At 41.8% G+C, this 17407-nt stretch overlaps 1 protein-coding gene across 1 annotated transcript; it reads right to left on the bottom strand.

Annotated features, from left to right (window-relative positions):
- Window positions 1-10050: 10050 nt before the first annotated feature.
- Window positions 10051-16983, bottom strand: LOC128761187 (uncharacterized). The gene is made up of 9 exons (XM_053869218.1): window positions 16299-16983; window positions 15696-16244; window positions 15312-15473; window positions 12897-15236; window positions 12672-12777; window positions 11903-12107; window positions 11474-11557; window positions 10832-11059; window positions 10051-10323 (listed from the first exon to the last, which is right to left on the bottom strand). The coding sequence occupies exons 1-9, from the start codon at window positions 16981-16983 to the stop codon at window positions 10051-10053; spliced, it is 4632 nt and encodes a 1543-aa protein (XP_053725193.1).
- Window positions 16984-17407: the final 424 nt, after the last annotated feature.

Below are 17407 nucleotides of genomic sequence, written 5' to 3'. Positions count from 1 at the left end.
GTTGCACATCAAATCGAAGCTGTCTGAAGTGTTTTTCCAAGGTGATCAACATTTTTATGTTTGGCGTTCCGGAACCCACCTTATCTCAGGCTGAAAACACGTTTTCTGCATTGTGCCATATCTTTGCAGGGAAGCTTCAGAACATGAAATTTTAACCTCCCACTATAGCAGAAAGGGTCGTTCTAGTAGTTGCACATCAAATCTAAGCTGTCTGAAGTTTTTTTCCAAGGTTATCAACATTTTTATGTTTGGCGTTCCAGAATCGACATTATCTCAGGCTGAAAACGCGTTTTCTGCATTGTGCCATAACTTTGCAGGGAAGCTTCAGAACATGAAATGTTCACCTCCCACTATAGCAGAAAGGGTCTTTCTAGTAGTTGCACATCAAATCTAAGCTGTCTGAAGTGTTTTTCGAAAGTTATCAACATTTTTATGTTTGGCGTTCCGGAATCGACCTTATCTTAGGCTGAAAACGTGTTTTACACATTGTGCAATAACTTTGCAGGGAAGCTTCAGAACATGAAATGTTCACCTCCCACTATAGCAGAAAGGGTCTTTCTAGTAGTTGCACATTAAATCTGAGCTGTCTGAAGTGTTGTTCGAAAGATATCAACATTTTTACGTTTGGCGTTTCGGAACCCACCATATCTCAAGCTGAAAACGCGTTTTCTGCATTGTGCCATAACTTTGCAGGGAAGCTTCAGAACATGAAATTTTCACGTCCCACTGTAACAGAAATGGTCTTTCTAGTAGTTGCACAACAAATCTAAGCTGTCTGAAGTGTTTTTCCAAAGTTATCAACATTTTTATGTTTGGCGTTCCGGAATCGACCTTATCTCAGGCTGAAAACGCGTTGTCTGCATTGTGCCATAACTTTGCATGGAAGCTTCCGAACATGAAATTTTAACCTCCCACTATAGCAGAAAGGGTCTTTCTAGTAGTTGCACAACAAATCTAAGCTGTCTGATGAGTTTTTCCAAAGTTATCAACATTTTTATGTTTGGCGTTCCGGAATCGACCTTATCTTAGGCTGAAAACGCGTTTTACGCGTTGTGCAATAACATTGCAGGGAAGCTTCAGAACATGAAATGTTCACCTCCCACTATAGCAGAAAGGGTCTTTCTAGTAGTTGCACATCAAATCTAAGCTCTCTGAAGTGTTTTTCCAAAGTTATCAACATTTTTACGCTTGGCGTTCTGGAACCCACTTTATCTCAGGCTGAAAACCCGTTTTCGGCATTGTGCCATAACTTCACAGGGAAGCTTCAGAACATGAAATGTTCACCTCCCACTATCGCAGAAAGGGTCTTTCTAGTAGTTGCACATCAAATCTATGCTGTCTGAAGTGTTTTTCCAAAGTTATCAACATTTTTATGTTTGGCGTTCCGGAACCCACCTTATCTCAAGCTGAAAACGCGTTTTCTGCATTGTGCCATAACTTTGCAGGGAAGCTTCAGAACATGAAATTTTCACGTCCCACTATAACAGAAATGGTCTTTGTAGTAGTTGCACATCAAATCTAAGCTGTCTGAAGTGTTTTTCGAAAGTTATCAACATTTTTATGTTTGGCGTTCCGGAACCCATGTTATCACAAGCTGAAAACGCGTTTTCTGCATTGTGCCATAACTTTGCAGGGGAGCTTCAGAACATGAAATTTTCAGGTCCCACTATAGCAGAAAGGGTCTTTCTAGTCGTTGCACATCAAATCTAGGCTGTCTGAAGTGTTTTTCGAAGGTTATCAACATTTTTATGTTTGGCGATCCGGAATCGACCTTATCTCAGGATGAAAAATCGTTTTCTGCATTGTCCCATAACTTTCCACGGGAAGCTTCAGAACATGAAATTTTGACCTCCCACTATAGCAGAAAGGGTCGTTCTAGTAGTTGCACATCAAACCTAACCTGTCTGAAGTGTTTTCGAAAGTTATCAACATTTTTATGTATGGCGTTCTGGAACCCACCTTATCTCAAGCTGAAAACGCGTTTTCGGCATTGTGCCATAACTTTGAAGGAAAGCTTCAGAACATGAAATTTTCAGCTCCCACTATAGCAGAAAGGGTCTTTCTAGTAGTTGCACATCAAATCTAATCTGAATGAAGTGTTTTTCGTAAGTTATTAACATTTTTATGTTGGCGTTCTGGAACCCACCTTATCTCAGGCTGAAAATGCGTTTTCTGCATTGTCCCATAACTTTGAAGGAAAGCTTCAGAACATGAAAGTTTCACCTCCCACTATAGCAGAAAGGGTCTTTGTAGTAGTTGCACATCAAATATAAGCTGTCTGAAGTGTTTTTCCAAAGTTATCAAAATTTTTATGTTTGGCGTTCCGGAACCCACCTTATCTCAGGCTGAAAACGCATTTTCTGCATTGTGTCATAACTTTGCAGGGAAGCTTCAGAACATGAAATTTTCAGCTCCCACTATAGCAGAAAGGGTTTTTCTAGTAGTTGCACATCAAATCTAAGCTGTCTGAAATGTTTTTTCCAAAGTTATCAACATTTTTATGTTTGGCGTTCCGGAATCGACCTTATCTCAGGCTGAAAACGGGTTTTACGCATTGTGCCATAACTTCTCAGGGAAGCTTCAGAAAATGAAATTTTCACCTCCCACTATAGCAGAAAGGGTCTTTCTAGTAGTTGCACATCAAATCTAAGCTGTCTGAAGTGTTGTTCCAAAGTGATCAACATTTTTACGTTTGGTGTTTCGGAACCCACCTTATCTCAGGCTGAAAACGCGTTTTCTGCATTGTGCCATAACTTCTCAGGGAAGCTTCAGAACATGAAATGTTCACCTCCCACTATACAGAAAGGGTCTTTCTGGTACTTGCACATCAAATCTAAGTGTCTGATATGTTTTTTCCAAAGTTATCAACATTTTTATGTTTGGCGTTGCGGAACCCACCTTATCTCAGGCTGAATACGCGTTTTCTGCATTGTCCAATAACTTTGCAGGGAAGCTTCAGAATATGAAATTTTCACTTCCCACTATAGCAGAAAGGGTCTTTCTAGTAGTTGCACATCAAATCTAAGCTGTCTGAAATGTTTTTTCCAAAGTTATCAACATTTTTATGTTTGGCGTTCCGGAACCCACCTTATCTCAGGCTGAAAACGCGTTTTCTGCATTGTGCCATAACTTTGCAGGGAAGCTTCAGAACATGAAATTTTAACCTCCCACTGTAGCAGAAAGGGTCTTTCTAGTAGTTGCACATCAGATCTATGCTGTCCGAAGTGTTTTTTCCAAAGTTATCAACATTTTTATGTTTGGCGTTCCGGAATCGACCTTATCTCAGGCTGAAAACGGGTTTTACGCATTGTGCCATAACTTCTCAGGGAAGCTTCCGAAAATGAAATTTTCACCTCCCACTATAGCAGAAAGGGTCTTTCAAGTAGTTACACATCAAATCTAAGCTGTCTGAAGTGTTGTTCCAAAGTGATCAACATTTTTACGTTTGGTGTTTCGAAACCCACCTTATCTCAGGCTGAAAACACGTTTTCTGCATTGTGCCATAACTTCTCAGGGAAGCTTCAGAACATGAAATGTTCACCTCCCACTATACAGAAAGGGTCTTTCTGGTACTTGCACATCAAATCTAAGTGTCTGATATGTTTTTTCCAAAGTTATCAACATTTTTATGTTTGGCGTTCCGGAACCCACCTTATCTCAGGCTGAATACGCGTTTTCTGCATTGTCCAATAACTTTGCAGGGAAGCTTCAGAACATGAAATTTTCACTTCCCACTATAGCAGAAAGGGTCTTTCTAGTAGTTGCACATCAAATCTAAGCTTTCTGAAATGTTTTTTCCAAAGTTATCAACATTTTTATGTTTGGCGTTCCGGAACCCACCTTATCTCAGGCTGAAAACGCGTTTTCTGCATTGTGCCATAACTTTGCAGGGAAGCTTCAGAACATGAAATTTTCACTTCCCACTATAGCAGAAAGGGTCTTTCTAGTAGTTGCACATCAAATCTAAGCTGTCTGAAATGTTTTTTCCAAAGTTATCAACATTTTTATGTTTGGCGTTCCGGAACCCACCTTGTCTCAGGCTGAAAACGCGTTTTCTGCATTGTGCCATAACTTTGAAGGAAAGCTTCAGAACATGATAGTTTCACCTCCCTCTATAGCAGAAAGGGTCTTTCAAGTAGTTACACATCAAATCTAAGCTGTCTGAAGTGTTTTTCCAAAGTTATCAACATTTTTATGTTTGGCGTTCCGGAACCCACCTTTTCTCAGGCTGAAAACGCCTTTTCTGCATTGTGCCATAACTTCTCAGGGAAGCTTCAGAATATGAAATGTTCACCTCCCACGATAGCAGAAAGGGTCTTTCTAGTAGTTGCACAACAGATCTATGCTGTCCGAAGTGTTTTTCGAAAGTTATCAACATTTTAATGTTTGGCGTTCCGGAATCGACCTTATCTCAGCCTGAAAACGCGTTTTACGCATTGTGCCATAACTTTGAAGGAAAGCTTCAGAACATTGAAAGTTTCACCTCCCACTATAGCAGAAAGGGCCTTTCTAGTAGTTACATATCAAATCTAAGCTGTCTGAAGTGTTTTTCCAAAGTTATCAACATTATTATGTTTGGCGTTCCGGAACCCACCTTATCTCAGGTTGAAAACGCGTTTTCTGCATTGTTCCTTAACTTTGCAGGGAAGCATCAGAACATGAAATTTTCAGCTCCCACTATGACTAACAGGTTCTTTCTAATAGTTGCACATCAAATCTAACCTGTCTGAAGTGTTTTTCGAAAGTTATCAACATTTTTATGTTTGGCGTTCCAGAATCGACCTTATCTCAGGCTGAAAACGCGTTGTCTGCATTGTGCCATAACTTTGCATGGAAGCTTCCGAACATGAAATTTTAACCTACCACTATAGCAGAAAGGCTCTTTCTAGTAGTTGCACATCAAATCTAAGCTGTCTGATGAGTTTTTCCAAAGTTATCAACATTGTTATGTATGGCGTTCCGGAATCGACCTTATCTCAGCATGAAAAATCGTTTTCTGCATTGTCCCATAACTTTCCAGGGAAGATTCAGAACATGAAATGTTCACCTCCCACTAGAGCAGAAAGGGTCTTTCTAGTAGGTGCACATCAAATCTAAGCTGTCTGAAGTGTTTTTCTAAAGTTATCAACATTTTTATGTTTGGCGTTCCGGAATCGACCTTATCTCAGGATGAAAAATTGTTTTCTGCATTGTCCCATAACTTTCCAGGGAAGCTTCAGAACATGAAAATTTGACCTCCCACTATTGCAGAAAGGGTCTTTCTAGTAGTTGCACATCAAATCTAAGCTGTCTGAAGTGTTTTTCGAAAGTTATCAACATTTTTATGTTTGGCGTTCCAGAATCGACCTTATCTCAGGCTGAAAACGCGTTGTCTGCATTGTGCCATAACTTTGCATGGAAGCTTCCGAACATGAAATTTTAACCTACCACTATAGCAGAAAGGCTCTTTCTAGTAGTTGCACATCAAATCTAAGCTGTCTGATGTGTTTTTCCAAAGTTATCAACATTGTTATGTATGGCGTTCCGGAATCGACCTTATCTCAGGCTGAAAACGCGTTTTACGCATTGTGCCATAACTTTGCAGGGAACCTTTAGAACATGAAATTTTCACCTCCCACTATAGCAGAAAAGGTCTTTCTAGTAGTTGCACATCAAATCTAAGCTGTCTGAAATGTTTTTTCCAAAGTTATCAACATTTTTATGTTTGGCGTTCCGGAATCGACCTGATCTCAGGCTGAAAACGCGTTGTCTGCATTGTGCCATAACGATGCAGGGAACCTTTAGAACATGAAATTTTCACCTCCCACTATAGCAGAAAAGGTCTTTCTAGTAGTTGCACATCAAATCTAAGCTGTCTGAAGTGTTTTTCCAAAGTTATCAACATTTTTACGCTTGGCCTTCCGGAACCCACCTTATCTCAGGGTGAAAACGCATTTTCTGCATTGTGCCATAACTTCTCAGGGAAGCTTCAGAACATGAAAGTTTCACCTCCCACTATAGCAGAAAGGGTCTTTCTAGTAGTTGCACATCAATTATAAGCTGTCTGAAGTGTTTTTCCAAAGTTATCAACATTTTTATGTTTGGCGTTCCGGAACCCACCTTATCTCAGGCTGAAAACGCGTTTTCTGCATTGTGCCATAACTTTGCAGGGAAGCTTCAGAACATGAAAGTTTCACCTCCCACTATAGCAGAAAGGGTCTTTCTAGTAGTTGCACATCAGATCTAAGCTGTCCGAAGTGTTTTTCGAAAGTTATCAACATTTTTATGTCTGGCGTTCCGGAATCGACCTTATCTCAGGATGAAAAATCGTTTTCTGCATTGTCCCATAACTTTGCAGGGAAGCTTCAGAACATGAAATTTTCACCTCCCTCTAAAGCAGAAACGGTCTTTCTTGTAGTTGCACATCAAATCTAAGCTGTCTGAAGTGGTTTTCCAAAGTGATCAACATTTTTATGTTTGGCGTTCCGGAACCCACCTTATCTCAGGCTGAAAATGCGTTTTCTGCATTGTGCCATAACTTTGAAGGAAAGCATCAGAACATGAAAGTTTCACCTCCCACTATAGCAGAAAGGGTCTTTCTAGTAGTTGCACATCAAATATAAGCTATCTGAAGTGTTTTTCCAAAGTTATCAACATTTTTATGTTTGGCGTTCCGGAACCCACCTTATCTCAGGCTGAAAACGCGTTTTCTGCATTGTGCCATAACTTTGCAGGGAAGCTTCAGAACATGAAATTTTCAACTCCCACTATAGCAGAAAGGGTCTTTCTAGTAGTTGCACATCCAATCTAAGCTGTCTGAAATGTTTTTTCCAAAGTTATCAACATTTTTATGTTTGGCGTTCCGGAACCCACCTTATCTCAGGCTGAAAACGCGTTTTCTGCATTGTGCCATAACTTCTCAGGGAAGCTTCAGAATATGAAATGTTCAACTCCCACGATAGCAGAAAGGGTCTTTCTCGTAGTTGCACATCAGATCTATGCTGTCCGAAGTGTTTTTCGAAAGTTATCAACATTTTAATGTTTGGCGTTCCGGAATCGACCTTATCTCAGCCAGAAAACGCGTTTTACGCATTGTGCCATAACTTTGAAGGAAAGCTTCAGAACATGAAAGTTTCACCTCCCACTGTAGCAGAAAAGGTCTTTCTAGTAGTTACACATCAAATCAAAGCTGTCTGAAGTGTTTTTCTAAAGTTATCAACATTTTTATGTTTGGCGTTCCGGAACCCACCTTATCTCAGGCTGAAAACGCGTTTTCTGCATTGTGCCATAACTTTGCAGGGAAGCTTCAGAACATGAAATTTTCAACTCCCACTAGCAGAAAGGCTCTTTCTAGTAGTTGCACATCCAATCTAAGCTGTCTGAAATGTTTTTTCCAAAGTTATCAACATTTTTATGTTGGCGTTCCGGAACCCACCTTATCTCAGGCTGAAAATGCGTTTTGTGCATTGTGCCATAAATTCTCAGGGAAGTTTCAGAAAATGAAAATTTCACCTCCCAATATAGCAGAAAGGGTCCTTCTAGTAGTTGCACATCAAATCTAATATGTCTGAAATGTTTTTTCCAAAGTTATCAACTTTGGCGTTCCGGAACCCACCTTATCTCAGGCCGAAAACGCGTTTTCTGCATTGTGCTATAACTTTACAGTGAAGCTTCAGAACATGAAATTTTAACCTCCCACTGTAGCAGAAAGGGTCTTTCTAGTAGTTGCAAATCTAATCTAAGCTGTCTGAAGTGTTTTTCCAAAGTTATCAACATTTTTATGTTTGGCGTTCCAGAATCCACCTTATCTCAGGCTGAAAACGCGTTTTCTGCATTGTCCCATAACTTTGCAGGGAAGCTTCAGAACATGAAATTTTCACTTCCCACTATAGCAGAAAGGGTCTTTCTAGTAGTTGCACATCAAATCTAAGCTGTCTGAAATGTTTTTTCCAAAGTTATCAACATTTTTATGTTTGGCGTTCCGGAACCCACCTTGTCTCAGGCTGAAAACGCGTTTTCTGCATTGTGCAATAACTTTGAAGGAAAGCTTCAGAACATGAAAGTTTCACCTCGCTCTATAGCAGAAAGGGTCTTTCAAGTAGTTACACATCAAATCTAAGCTGTCTGAAGTGTTTTTCCAAAGTTATCAACATTTTTATGTTTGGCGTTCCGGAACCCACCTTTTCTCAGGCTGAAAAAGCGTTTTCTGCATTGTGCCATAACTTCTCAGGGAAGCTTCAGAATATGAAATGTTCACCTCCCACGATAGCAGAAAGGGTCTTTCTAGTAGTTGCACAACAGATCTATGCTGTCCGAAGTGTTTTTCGAAAGTTATCAACATTTTAATGTTTGGCGTTCCGGAATCGACCTTATCTCAGCCTGAAAACGCGTTTTACGCATTGTGCCATAACTTTGAAGGAAAGCTTCAGAAAATTGAAAGTTTCACCTCCCACTATAGCAGAAAGGGCCTTTCTAGTAGTTACATATCAAATCTAAGCTGTCTGAAGTGTTTTTCCAAAGTTATCAACATTATTATGTTTGGCGTTCCGGAACCCACCTTATCTCAGGTTGAAAACGCGTTTTCTGCATTGTTCCTTAACTTTGCAGGGAAGCATCAGAACATGAAATTTTCTGCTCCCACTATGACTAACAGGTTCTTTCTAATAGTTGCACATCAAATCTAAGCTGTCTGAAGTGTTGTTCCAAAGTGATCAATATTTCTACGTTTGGCGTTTCGGAACACACCTTATCTCAGGCTGAAAACGCGTTTTCTGCATTGTGCCATAATTCTCATGGGAAGCTTCAGAACATGAAATGTTCACCTCCCACTATAGCAGAAAGGGTCTTTCTAGTAGTTGCACATCAAATCTAAGCTGTCTGAAGTGTTTTTCAAAAGTTATCAACATTTTAATGTTTGGCGTTCCGGAATCGACCTTATCTCAGCCTGAAAACGCGTTTTACGCATTGTGCCATAACTTCTCAGGGAAGCTTCAGAACATGAAATTTTGACCTCCCACTATAGCAGAAAGGGTCTTTCTAGTAGTTGCACATCAAATCTAAGCTGTCTGATGTGTTTTTCCAAAGTTATCAACATTGTTATGTATGGCGTTCCGGAATCGACCTTATCTCAGGCTGAAAACGCGTTTTACGCATTGTGCCATAACAATGCAGGGAACCTTTAGAACATGAAATTTTCACCTCCCACTATAGCAGAAAAGGTCTTTCTAGTAGTTGCACATCAAATCTAAGCTGTCTGAAGTGTTTTTCCAAAGTTATCAACATTTTTACGCTTGGCGTTCCGGAACCCACCTTATCTCAGGGTGAAAACGCATTTTCTGCATTGTGCCATAACTTCTCAGGGAAGCTTCAGAACATGAAATGTTCACCTCCCACTATAGCAGAAAGGGTTTTTCTAGTAGTTGCACATCAGATCTAAGCTGTCTGTAGTGGTTTTCCAAAGTGATCAACATTTTTATGTTTGGCGTTCCGGAACCCACCTTATCTCAGGCTGAAAACGCGCTTTCTGCATTGGGCCATAACTTCTCAGGGAAGCTTCAGAATATGAAATGTTCACCTCCCACGATAGCAGAAAGGGTGTTTCTAGTAGTTGCACATCAGATCTATGCTGTCCGAAGTGTTTTTCGAAAGTTATCAACATTTTAATGTTTGGCGTTCCGGAATCGACCTTATCTCAGCCTGAAAACGCGTTTTACGCATTGTGCCATAACTTTGAAGGAAACCTTCAGAACATGAAAGTTTCACCTCCCACTATAGCAGAAAGGGTCTTTCTAGTAGTGTTGGAATATACACCTCCGATGTATCTTCCGCGTGTCCGTTTACTCGTGAGAATGACTACCAAAAGACCAACAAGTTAAAACCCAAAAGAATTTATTCCCTGACAGAGGAGTCTAATACATACACAGAGCTCTGGGTCCACAACTACGCCTGACTTAGCCTTAGCTCCAGTGGTGTAGAGTGACAAAGACTATCTGGCCCTGACCCTTTTTATATGCTTTCAGTCTACAGTCTTCAATCTTGGGGTGCAGTCTCCACCGATTGGTCCAGGTCTCCTTATGGTCCAGGCCACTGGGGTCGCATTCCAAATCTTGTGTCGCCTCCACCACGTCTGGAAATCCCTTTAGGATGTTTATACATCTGTCCTTTATTGGTGACGATGGCGGAGCAGATGACCCAATCCGTCCTTCTTTGGTATCTTGCTTCTGTCAACTCATCCGTTCTCCACCTGGTTAATTGGTTTACGACGCCACAGATGGTCTCCAAAAGGTTCCTTATATCAGATGCCATTCCTGCCATCAAGAACACACCATTTTTACTCCACACATTCTTTCATAAATACAGGGACAATTTGAGGACACCTTACCCTTATTCTCTGCATCTGTTGAACTCAATCCTTTTATTATTTAACAACCCATTATATAATAATTCAATTTAATAATACAGCTTGATTAATATATTTATTTTGTAATTTAGTATAATTCCCATAATCCCCCTTTTGATCTCTTCCTTAAGAGATCAACAACACATCAGTAACATTTCACAAAACACTCCCTATTATCAAGCAAAGTTAAAATCGATATCAGAATTAAAATAAAAATCAAACTTGGCAATAAGGTTTTCAAACATTTCATGTCAAGGATACAATGTTTTCTTCTTCCAGATGTGTCCCATCGTTTCCTGAAACACGTAATATCATATACATTCCCTTGCCATCGTCCACCTTAAAAGCCTTATTGATGATTTTCAAAATCAAAGCTCGCAAACAGGGTATAAGACAGCACCCACATAAGGCAAAGCAACTCATAACTATCATTGTTGTTGTAAGCAGTGTTACCATTAATCCCTTCCATTTGCCGAACCATCCTGTCAGCAAATTATGCAATGGGTCATCTATTCCTGACATGGATTTTAATTTGATGGACATGGCTTTCAAACCCTTCATGGCTCTGGTGATCTTCCCGTCTGGTGCCGTATTATTAGGAATGATGGTACAACAATGACCTTTAATTCTAGCACAGGCTCCTTCTTCATCTGCTAATATACTATCTAAAATTATCCTGTTCTGAAACGTCATCAATGAAGTTGCGGCCAATTGTTCATGAACTCCATCAGCTAATAAGGATGTGAAATTAATTAATCTTTGAATTTGATAATGATGAAAATTAATATAATCTGTATTTTTGTTCGGTGTAATCCAAACAAAAATACTCTCTAGTCCCGCCCAAATTTGGCTTCTTATTTTATACTCAGTGGGGACTCCTCTTGGGACACCTAAAGCGTCCAAATAAGTTGGGTCTTCTGACTTATCCCAAGATTTACCTCCCACATCAAATCCTGGAACTGTCCTTTTATTTCTAATTAATGAGCCCCACCAGTCCCCATTATCTTTTCCCAAGGCAATTCTATTCAAATCCTTATTTTCCAATGGCCTTGTAACCAATGGAGTAATAAGAGAAAATAGAGCACACGTTCCTACCCAATTTCCAGGAAGTCTGTCCCACACTTTTTCTTCTCCGCACATCCACCACAAATCCGATCTCATCATGGTCATCTTCTCTGCCTGTTTAGAGCTTAATGTGATAGTAACATTACATAATTCCCGTCTAATTGTACCCACACTTCTTTTTTGATCTTGCTGAGATAACATTTGATTAATATTTCTGAAACAGGTCAATGAAGTAATTCTCGAAGCATCAAATAGAGGAACACCTTTTATTTTAGTCAAGGGGTGTGTATTGTCCCATTTTTTACAATCTCCTGTCAAAAAGTCCTGAGACATTGTTTTAAATACACAACTTTCTTCAACTTTATCTGGGATTAGACCTAATACTATTGTCGGATTTACTACTAAACTTAATCCGTTCAAAGGTTTACAAATCAGACAATCCTGATGAACTCTTTCTACTTCCATCTCTCCTTCTGCCTGCAGTTCCTTTAAGAAATAGTTTCCTGTATCAGCCCCCCTTCGGTATCCATAAACTTCGTTTTCCTCCTTAACCCATACCGCATTTTTAACTATAGTTTTCTTCTTTTCATATATGTCTCCTGCTTTTACTGGAACTACGATTGACAATGATGGGGTCACTTTCACTTTTTGGTCCACATTAGTACTATTTTCACATATCCACAAGGGAAATTGTGGATCCACTCCGGCAGCAAAGGCCCATAAATAAAATAGCGCACATGATGAATTATTTTCAATTTTCATAGGTGGAGTTCCAGGTCTAATGAAAGGAGTATTTCCCATTTTTATCTTAACTCCTAAATTTTCATTTTCCTTCCATATTATGATTTTTCCCTTATAATATTGTGATTCTACTTGAGTCCCTGTGGTCCAATACTCTCCGTCCTGTGTTGTCAATAAACTATCGTATTCCATCCCGATTCCTGCCGTCATATACCACCAATACCCTTTCCAATTGCTTCCCTGTGTTGGACTGTCCCAATATCTTGTAATACCACTTTTTGTTCCTGCATATCCCACTAAACTACCAATGGGTATTCTTATGGTAGAATCTACATCTTTTTGAAATATTATCGTATTATATCTACTCATCTGCAGTGCCTTTGTAATACTTCGGTTAAGTGATTCTGTTGATCTTTTGATTCTAATCTTTAAAATCCCGTTCTCGGATCCTACCACATCAGATCCAGTCTCTCCCATTGTTAACCACCATAGCCATGACACCACTCCCAGGGAGATCACCAGAATGCCAAGGGTCACCAGCCATCCCCTCTTGTCCGTTACCTTCATTCTATCCTCCCCCTTTTTATATTTTCCTGCAAAATATAATACAAAGAACAAAGAAAGCAATAACAACGAAATATCTAACCTATTAAACAGGAATACATGCAACAACAATTAAATACACAAAATATAAGGTAACACTAAAATCAACTTGAGTCCTTTTTCACTTCAAATCCGGCTGGTCGAGTTTGTGTAATATGATACCACTTGTTGCCCTTTCCCTTCAGCTGGACTGCATGGGAAGTTCGAGCAACAACTTCAAAAGGTCCAGTCCAACGTGGTTCAGACCACTTCCTCTGCAAAACCTTAAGGTATATTGATGAAGGTGGTGTAGATCCGTCTGGTTCAGCTGCAGAAATTGCGTCGTCCTGTGTACAAAAAGATGAAACAAGTGAAGTAAGTTGCTCCCAATAGGGCTTATAGCCGGCTGGTGGGTCCACTTCCGGCTGGAGCAACGCCGAGGCTGGACCAGGCATCAGACGACCGGTCAGGAGTTCAAAAGGTGTGAACCCTGTCCGACGATTAATAGACTGTCTGATTGCCAAAAGAACAATAGGCAGGGCTTGTAGCCAATTCAGCCCTGTTTGTGCACATGTCTTGGCCAAACGCTGCTTCAACGTACGATTCATTCGTTCAACATGGGCCTGCGATTGAGGGTGATATACAGAACCAAATTTATGTTTGAGTCCCAACATTCGTTCTACCGTGGCTAGATTAGCTGACGTGAAATGGGAACCATTATCAGATCTAATTATTCTAGGAAACCCATGAGTTGGAATATAATGATTAACCAACGCTTTGATAACAGACAATGAGTCCTCCTTTGCACATGGATACACCTCAGGCCATCCTGAAAAAGTGTCCACCATCACCAACAAATACCTCTTCCCCTGCACCGGAGTGATCATGTCCGTATAGTCCATGACCACCACATCCCCCGGAGTCCTCCCTGACTCCGTCTGATGCATCACCCTCTTCGTTGTTGGACCAATGCTGAAACTCTGACAAATCTCACAAGAAGAACAGTATTTCTTTACCTTCCTCAGCAAATTCGGATGCCACCACATCCGCATTTTAGACATCATGCTATTGTAGCTTTCATGTGAAACGCCATGTGCCTCCTCCAACACATGTCGTAAAAACTCACCATCAGGAAGGACCACTCTTTTTGGCCCCTTCCCCGGGCTGAACCACAACCCTTGATCTGCGTTCCACCACGCCCCAGCGGCGCTCCAAACTTGCTTCTCACTGTCCGGCGCGCTAGCCTGCAGCTGTTGAATAACTTCTACAGTAATTTCAGGTAACAAGTCTTCAGCTTGCTTACCTCTAATCACATATGCTCCTTGTGCGGAAACTTGATATCCTGCAGCTTCCTTTGCCGCTGCATCTGCCGCCTGGTTACCTCTGGCAACCAAAGTGTTCGCCTTCATGTGTCCTGGGCACTTAACCACTGCCACTGCTCTTGGTTTAGAAACAGCCTCGTCCAGCCTATGAATGAGATCTCCATGTGCAACTGGATCCCCAGTCGCTGTTACAAAACCACTACGTCTCCAAGATGCCAGATCAACAAACAAGCAACCCACTACATATGCAGAATCTGAATATATTGTCACTTCTTCCCCTTCGCACTGTTCAAGTGCCACACATACTGCCAACAGCTCAGCTGCTTGCGCCGAAGGTTTGACAAATTCATTGGTCGACCAAATCAAGATGAATGGGGAATTTGGATCTGAGGGGTCAACAGCTTCCATGATAGCTGCTCCTGCCTGCAAAGGTCCAGAGACCTGTCTCCAACAACAACCGTCTGTAAACAGAACTCTCCCAGACAATAAAGGTGTCGGTGAAAGATCCGGGCGCGCTTTCATTTCTTGTTTAACGCGGGCCTGGCACTCATGTGGCTCACCCGTCGTCTCCCATGAGTCGGCCATATTAATGCCTGTCAGAACAAACGTGATATGAGGCTGGGTCAAAACAGACATCAACCGTCTCTGACGGAGGGATGACATTGTAAATGCTTCAGATGCCACATACGCCGTCACCCCATGATCCGTCAAGATAAAAAGTTGATGGCCCATCACAATATGAGCAGTCTTAGTCACACAGGCTGCTACAGCCGCAGCGTACACTGTGCATGTTGGTTGTTTAGCTTCCAATCTATCAAGTGGAGTACTCACATACTGCAGAACATCACGGTTTCCCCCACTCTTTTGATATAGAACGCCATTTGCAACATCATCTGACACTGACACATCTAAGTGGAAGGGCAAATCATAATTGGGTTGTGTTAGACTGGTAGCCGAAGCCAAGTCTCTTTTTAGATCAGCAAACAAAGTTTCAGTCATCGGAGTCCAATCTAATTTTGCAGTCAAATTTCGCATGCCTTTTTCTTTTACCAAATCCCTCAACGCTCGTGTCTTTACTGCAAATTCAGGAATATAACCTCTCGAATAACCGCACAAACCCAGAAACGACAGCATTTCTCGAACATTAACTGGTTTTGAATGATGTAAAATAGATGAACGATGTTCTGCACTCAATGTATTACCTTTAGCTGAGACTATCTTACCCAGGAATGAAACTTGCCTGCGACAACATTGTAATTTCTTTTTTGACACTTTGAATCCTAAATCGGCTAACTTGTACAAAATCATCTTTGTCGCTTCCAAACCAATACTAGCTGATTCTGTCGCAATGAGTAAGTCATCGACATACTGTACCAAGAGAGCACCTGCAGGTAATGAAACAGTGGAGAGCATACCACGCAAATATTGGTTAAAAATCCCAGGACTCAATTTCCATCCTTGTGGAACTCTAGTGTATTGTAATTTACACCCACGATAAGTGAACGCAAAGTACTTTCTACACTCTGAAGCTAATGGGATACAGAAAAACGCATTTGCCAGATCAATCACTGAAAACCACTGAAACTTTGGACTCAATACACTCAAACATCTATGTGGGTCCGGTACTGGAACGCAGGGTGTCAACGTTACCTTATTAATCTCTCTGAGATCATGTGCCATGCGGTAATTAACGCCATCTGCTTTTTTTACCGGTAAAATAGGTGTGTTCCATGCTGACGAGGAGACCTCCAGCACTCCTGCCTCCCATAATCCATCCAGAGTGTTGGCGATCCCCTCAGCCGCCTCCTGTTTACAGGGATATTGTGGAACATTAACAAACGCGCCAGGTGTGATTTCGAACGTTACCGGTTCACATTCTACACAGTGGCCCACGTCCGCCGGTCCTTGTGACCACAGCGAATCAGGCAGGGTGTCCAACATCTCAGCTGATAATTCATGGTCTGACAGCTCTCGTCCATGAAACCTAGTTAGTGTGGCATGTTCCAAAACACCTGAATCTTCTGTTTTAACCTGAACACAAAAAGCATTTAGCGAAGGTGAAAACGACACACTTGGTACTTGCCCACTTTGCCAGTCTTCCGCCGCCTCACACTGCTTCACCATGGGTCCCAGCTCTCTCGCCTCATGCCCGTGCGCTAGGGCAAGAGAGATGTGTGGATTAGATGTTTCGGACATCATATACCACTCACCTTGTGAAGACGTCAATTTAGTAGCTGCAGCTACTCCCTGTTTCCCTACATAAATGCAGGTACTTGAGAGTTGCCACTTTTCCCCTTTAACTGATTCAAATGCCTCTTGGTATATCAAATCTTGATTTCGATCATAAAACAGAGTGAGGTGGAGGGGGTCAATCGGAGGTCTTACTGAGACCACTGAATCGATCCAGGGCTTCCACAGGAGGAAGGTCGAGTACACACCACCTTCCCCTTCTTGCTTTGGTTTCAAACGAACCCAGTAGATGTCCGCGACTTCATCTTCAAGCGACCTCTGCATGTAATTACTGGCACACCTTGAATCGTTGAGGCTGCAATTCATCTGAGTCCCATCAGCCAAGCGCACCACCAGGCCATCGGTACTGCACAAGATAGTTGCTCCACACTTGATCAGCAAGTCTCTCCCCATCAGGTGAACAGGGGCTTTTCCATGTGTCAACACAAAAGAGTGATATTGTGTCAGTCCAGCAATTTCAGTCTTTAGTGGTATTGAAATAGGCAGATTCACTGGTACTCCCGCGAAGCCCATCAACGTCATATAATTTCCCGAACGTTTCTTTGCCGGGATTCGAAGGCTGATGGAGGACAGTGTGGCTCCAGTGTCCACTAACATGTTGATAGTCTGTCCCTCCACTGTAACAGGGAAGAGAGGTTCCGCCATACCTCCCTCCCTGGGCTCGGGGCACCCCTAGTGTTCATAGTTTTCCCAGTCACTGTTCACATCATCAGTGTAGTACAGGCCCGAAGCTGGACGCTGCTGCTGCGGCAGATAAGGCAGTTGATTCCAGGGGGCTGATCCTCGGCCACCTCGACCTCTCGGGGCTCCCCCTCCCCTAGGTCTAGCGCCTCTCATTCCCATTCCTCCAAAGCTTTGTTGTAACACAGGAGGATATGGACAGTTCCTTGCCCAATGGGTTGGATCTCCGCAGCGGAAACACACTTGTGGTTGTTGCTGGTAGGCGGGTTGAGTGATGCTTCCCCTACCGCCTCCAGGGTCACCCCTCCCGCGATCCATGGCTCCGCCTCTCGATTGACCGGTTCCCTGAGCCATCCACATCTGTTTCTCCCCTTTAGCTTTATCCTTC

This window comes from Synchiropus splendidus, chromosome 6 (assembly GCF_027744825.2).
Source record: "Synchiropus splendidus isolate RoL2022-P1 chromosome 6, RoL_Sspl_1.0, whole genome shotgun sequence".
Lineage (NCBI taxonomy): Eukaryota > Metazoa > Chordata > Actinopteri > Syngnathiformes > Callionymidae > Synchiropus > Synchiropus splendidus.
Note: the sequence above shows the minus strand (reverse complement) of the source record. Positions and strands in the feature narration are given on the sequence as shown.

Excerpts from the sequence above, each read along its gene's own strand:
- LOC128761187 (XM_053869218.1), bottom strand. The coding sequence starts at position 16,983 with ATGGCGGAACCTCTCTTCCCTGTTACAGTGGAGGGACAGACTATCAAC. Across the intron at positions 11,060-11,473 it reads ACAGACTTCCTGGAAATTGG|AACAGGATAATTTTAGATAG; the intron begins GTAGGAACGTGT and ends ATGACGTTTCAG. Across the intron at positions 10,324-10,831 it reads GCAAATGGAAGGGATTAATG|AATGTGTGGAGTAAAAATGG; the intron begins GTAACACTGCTT and ends TATTTATGAAAG.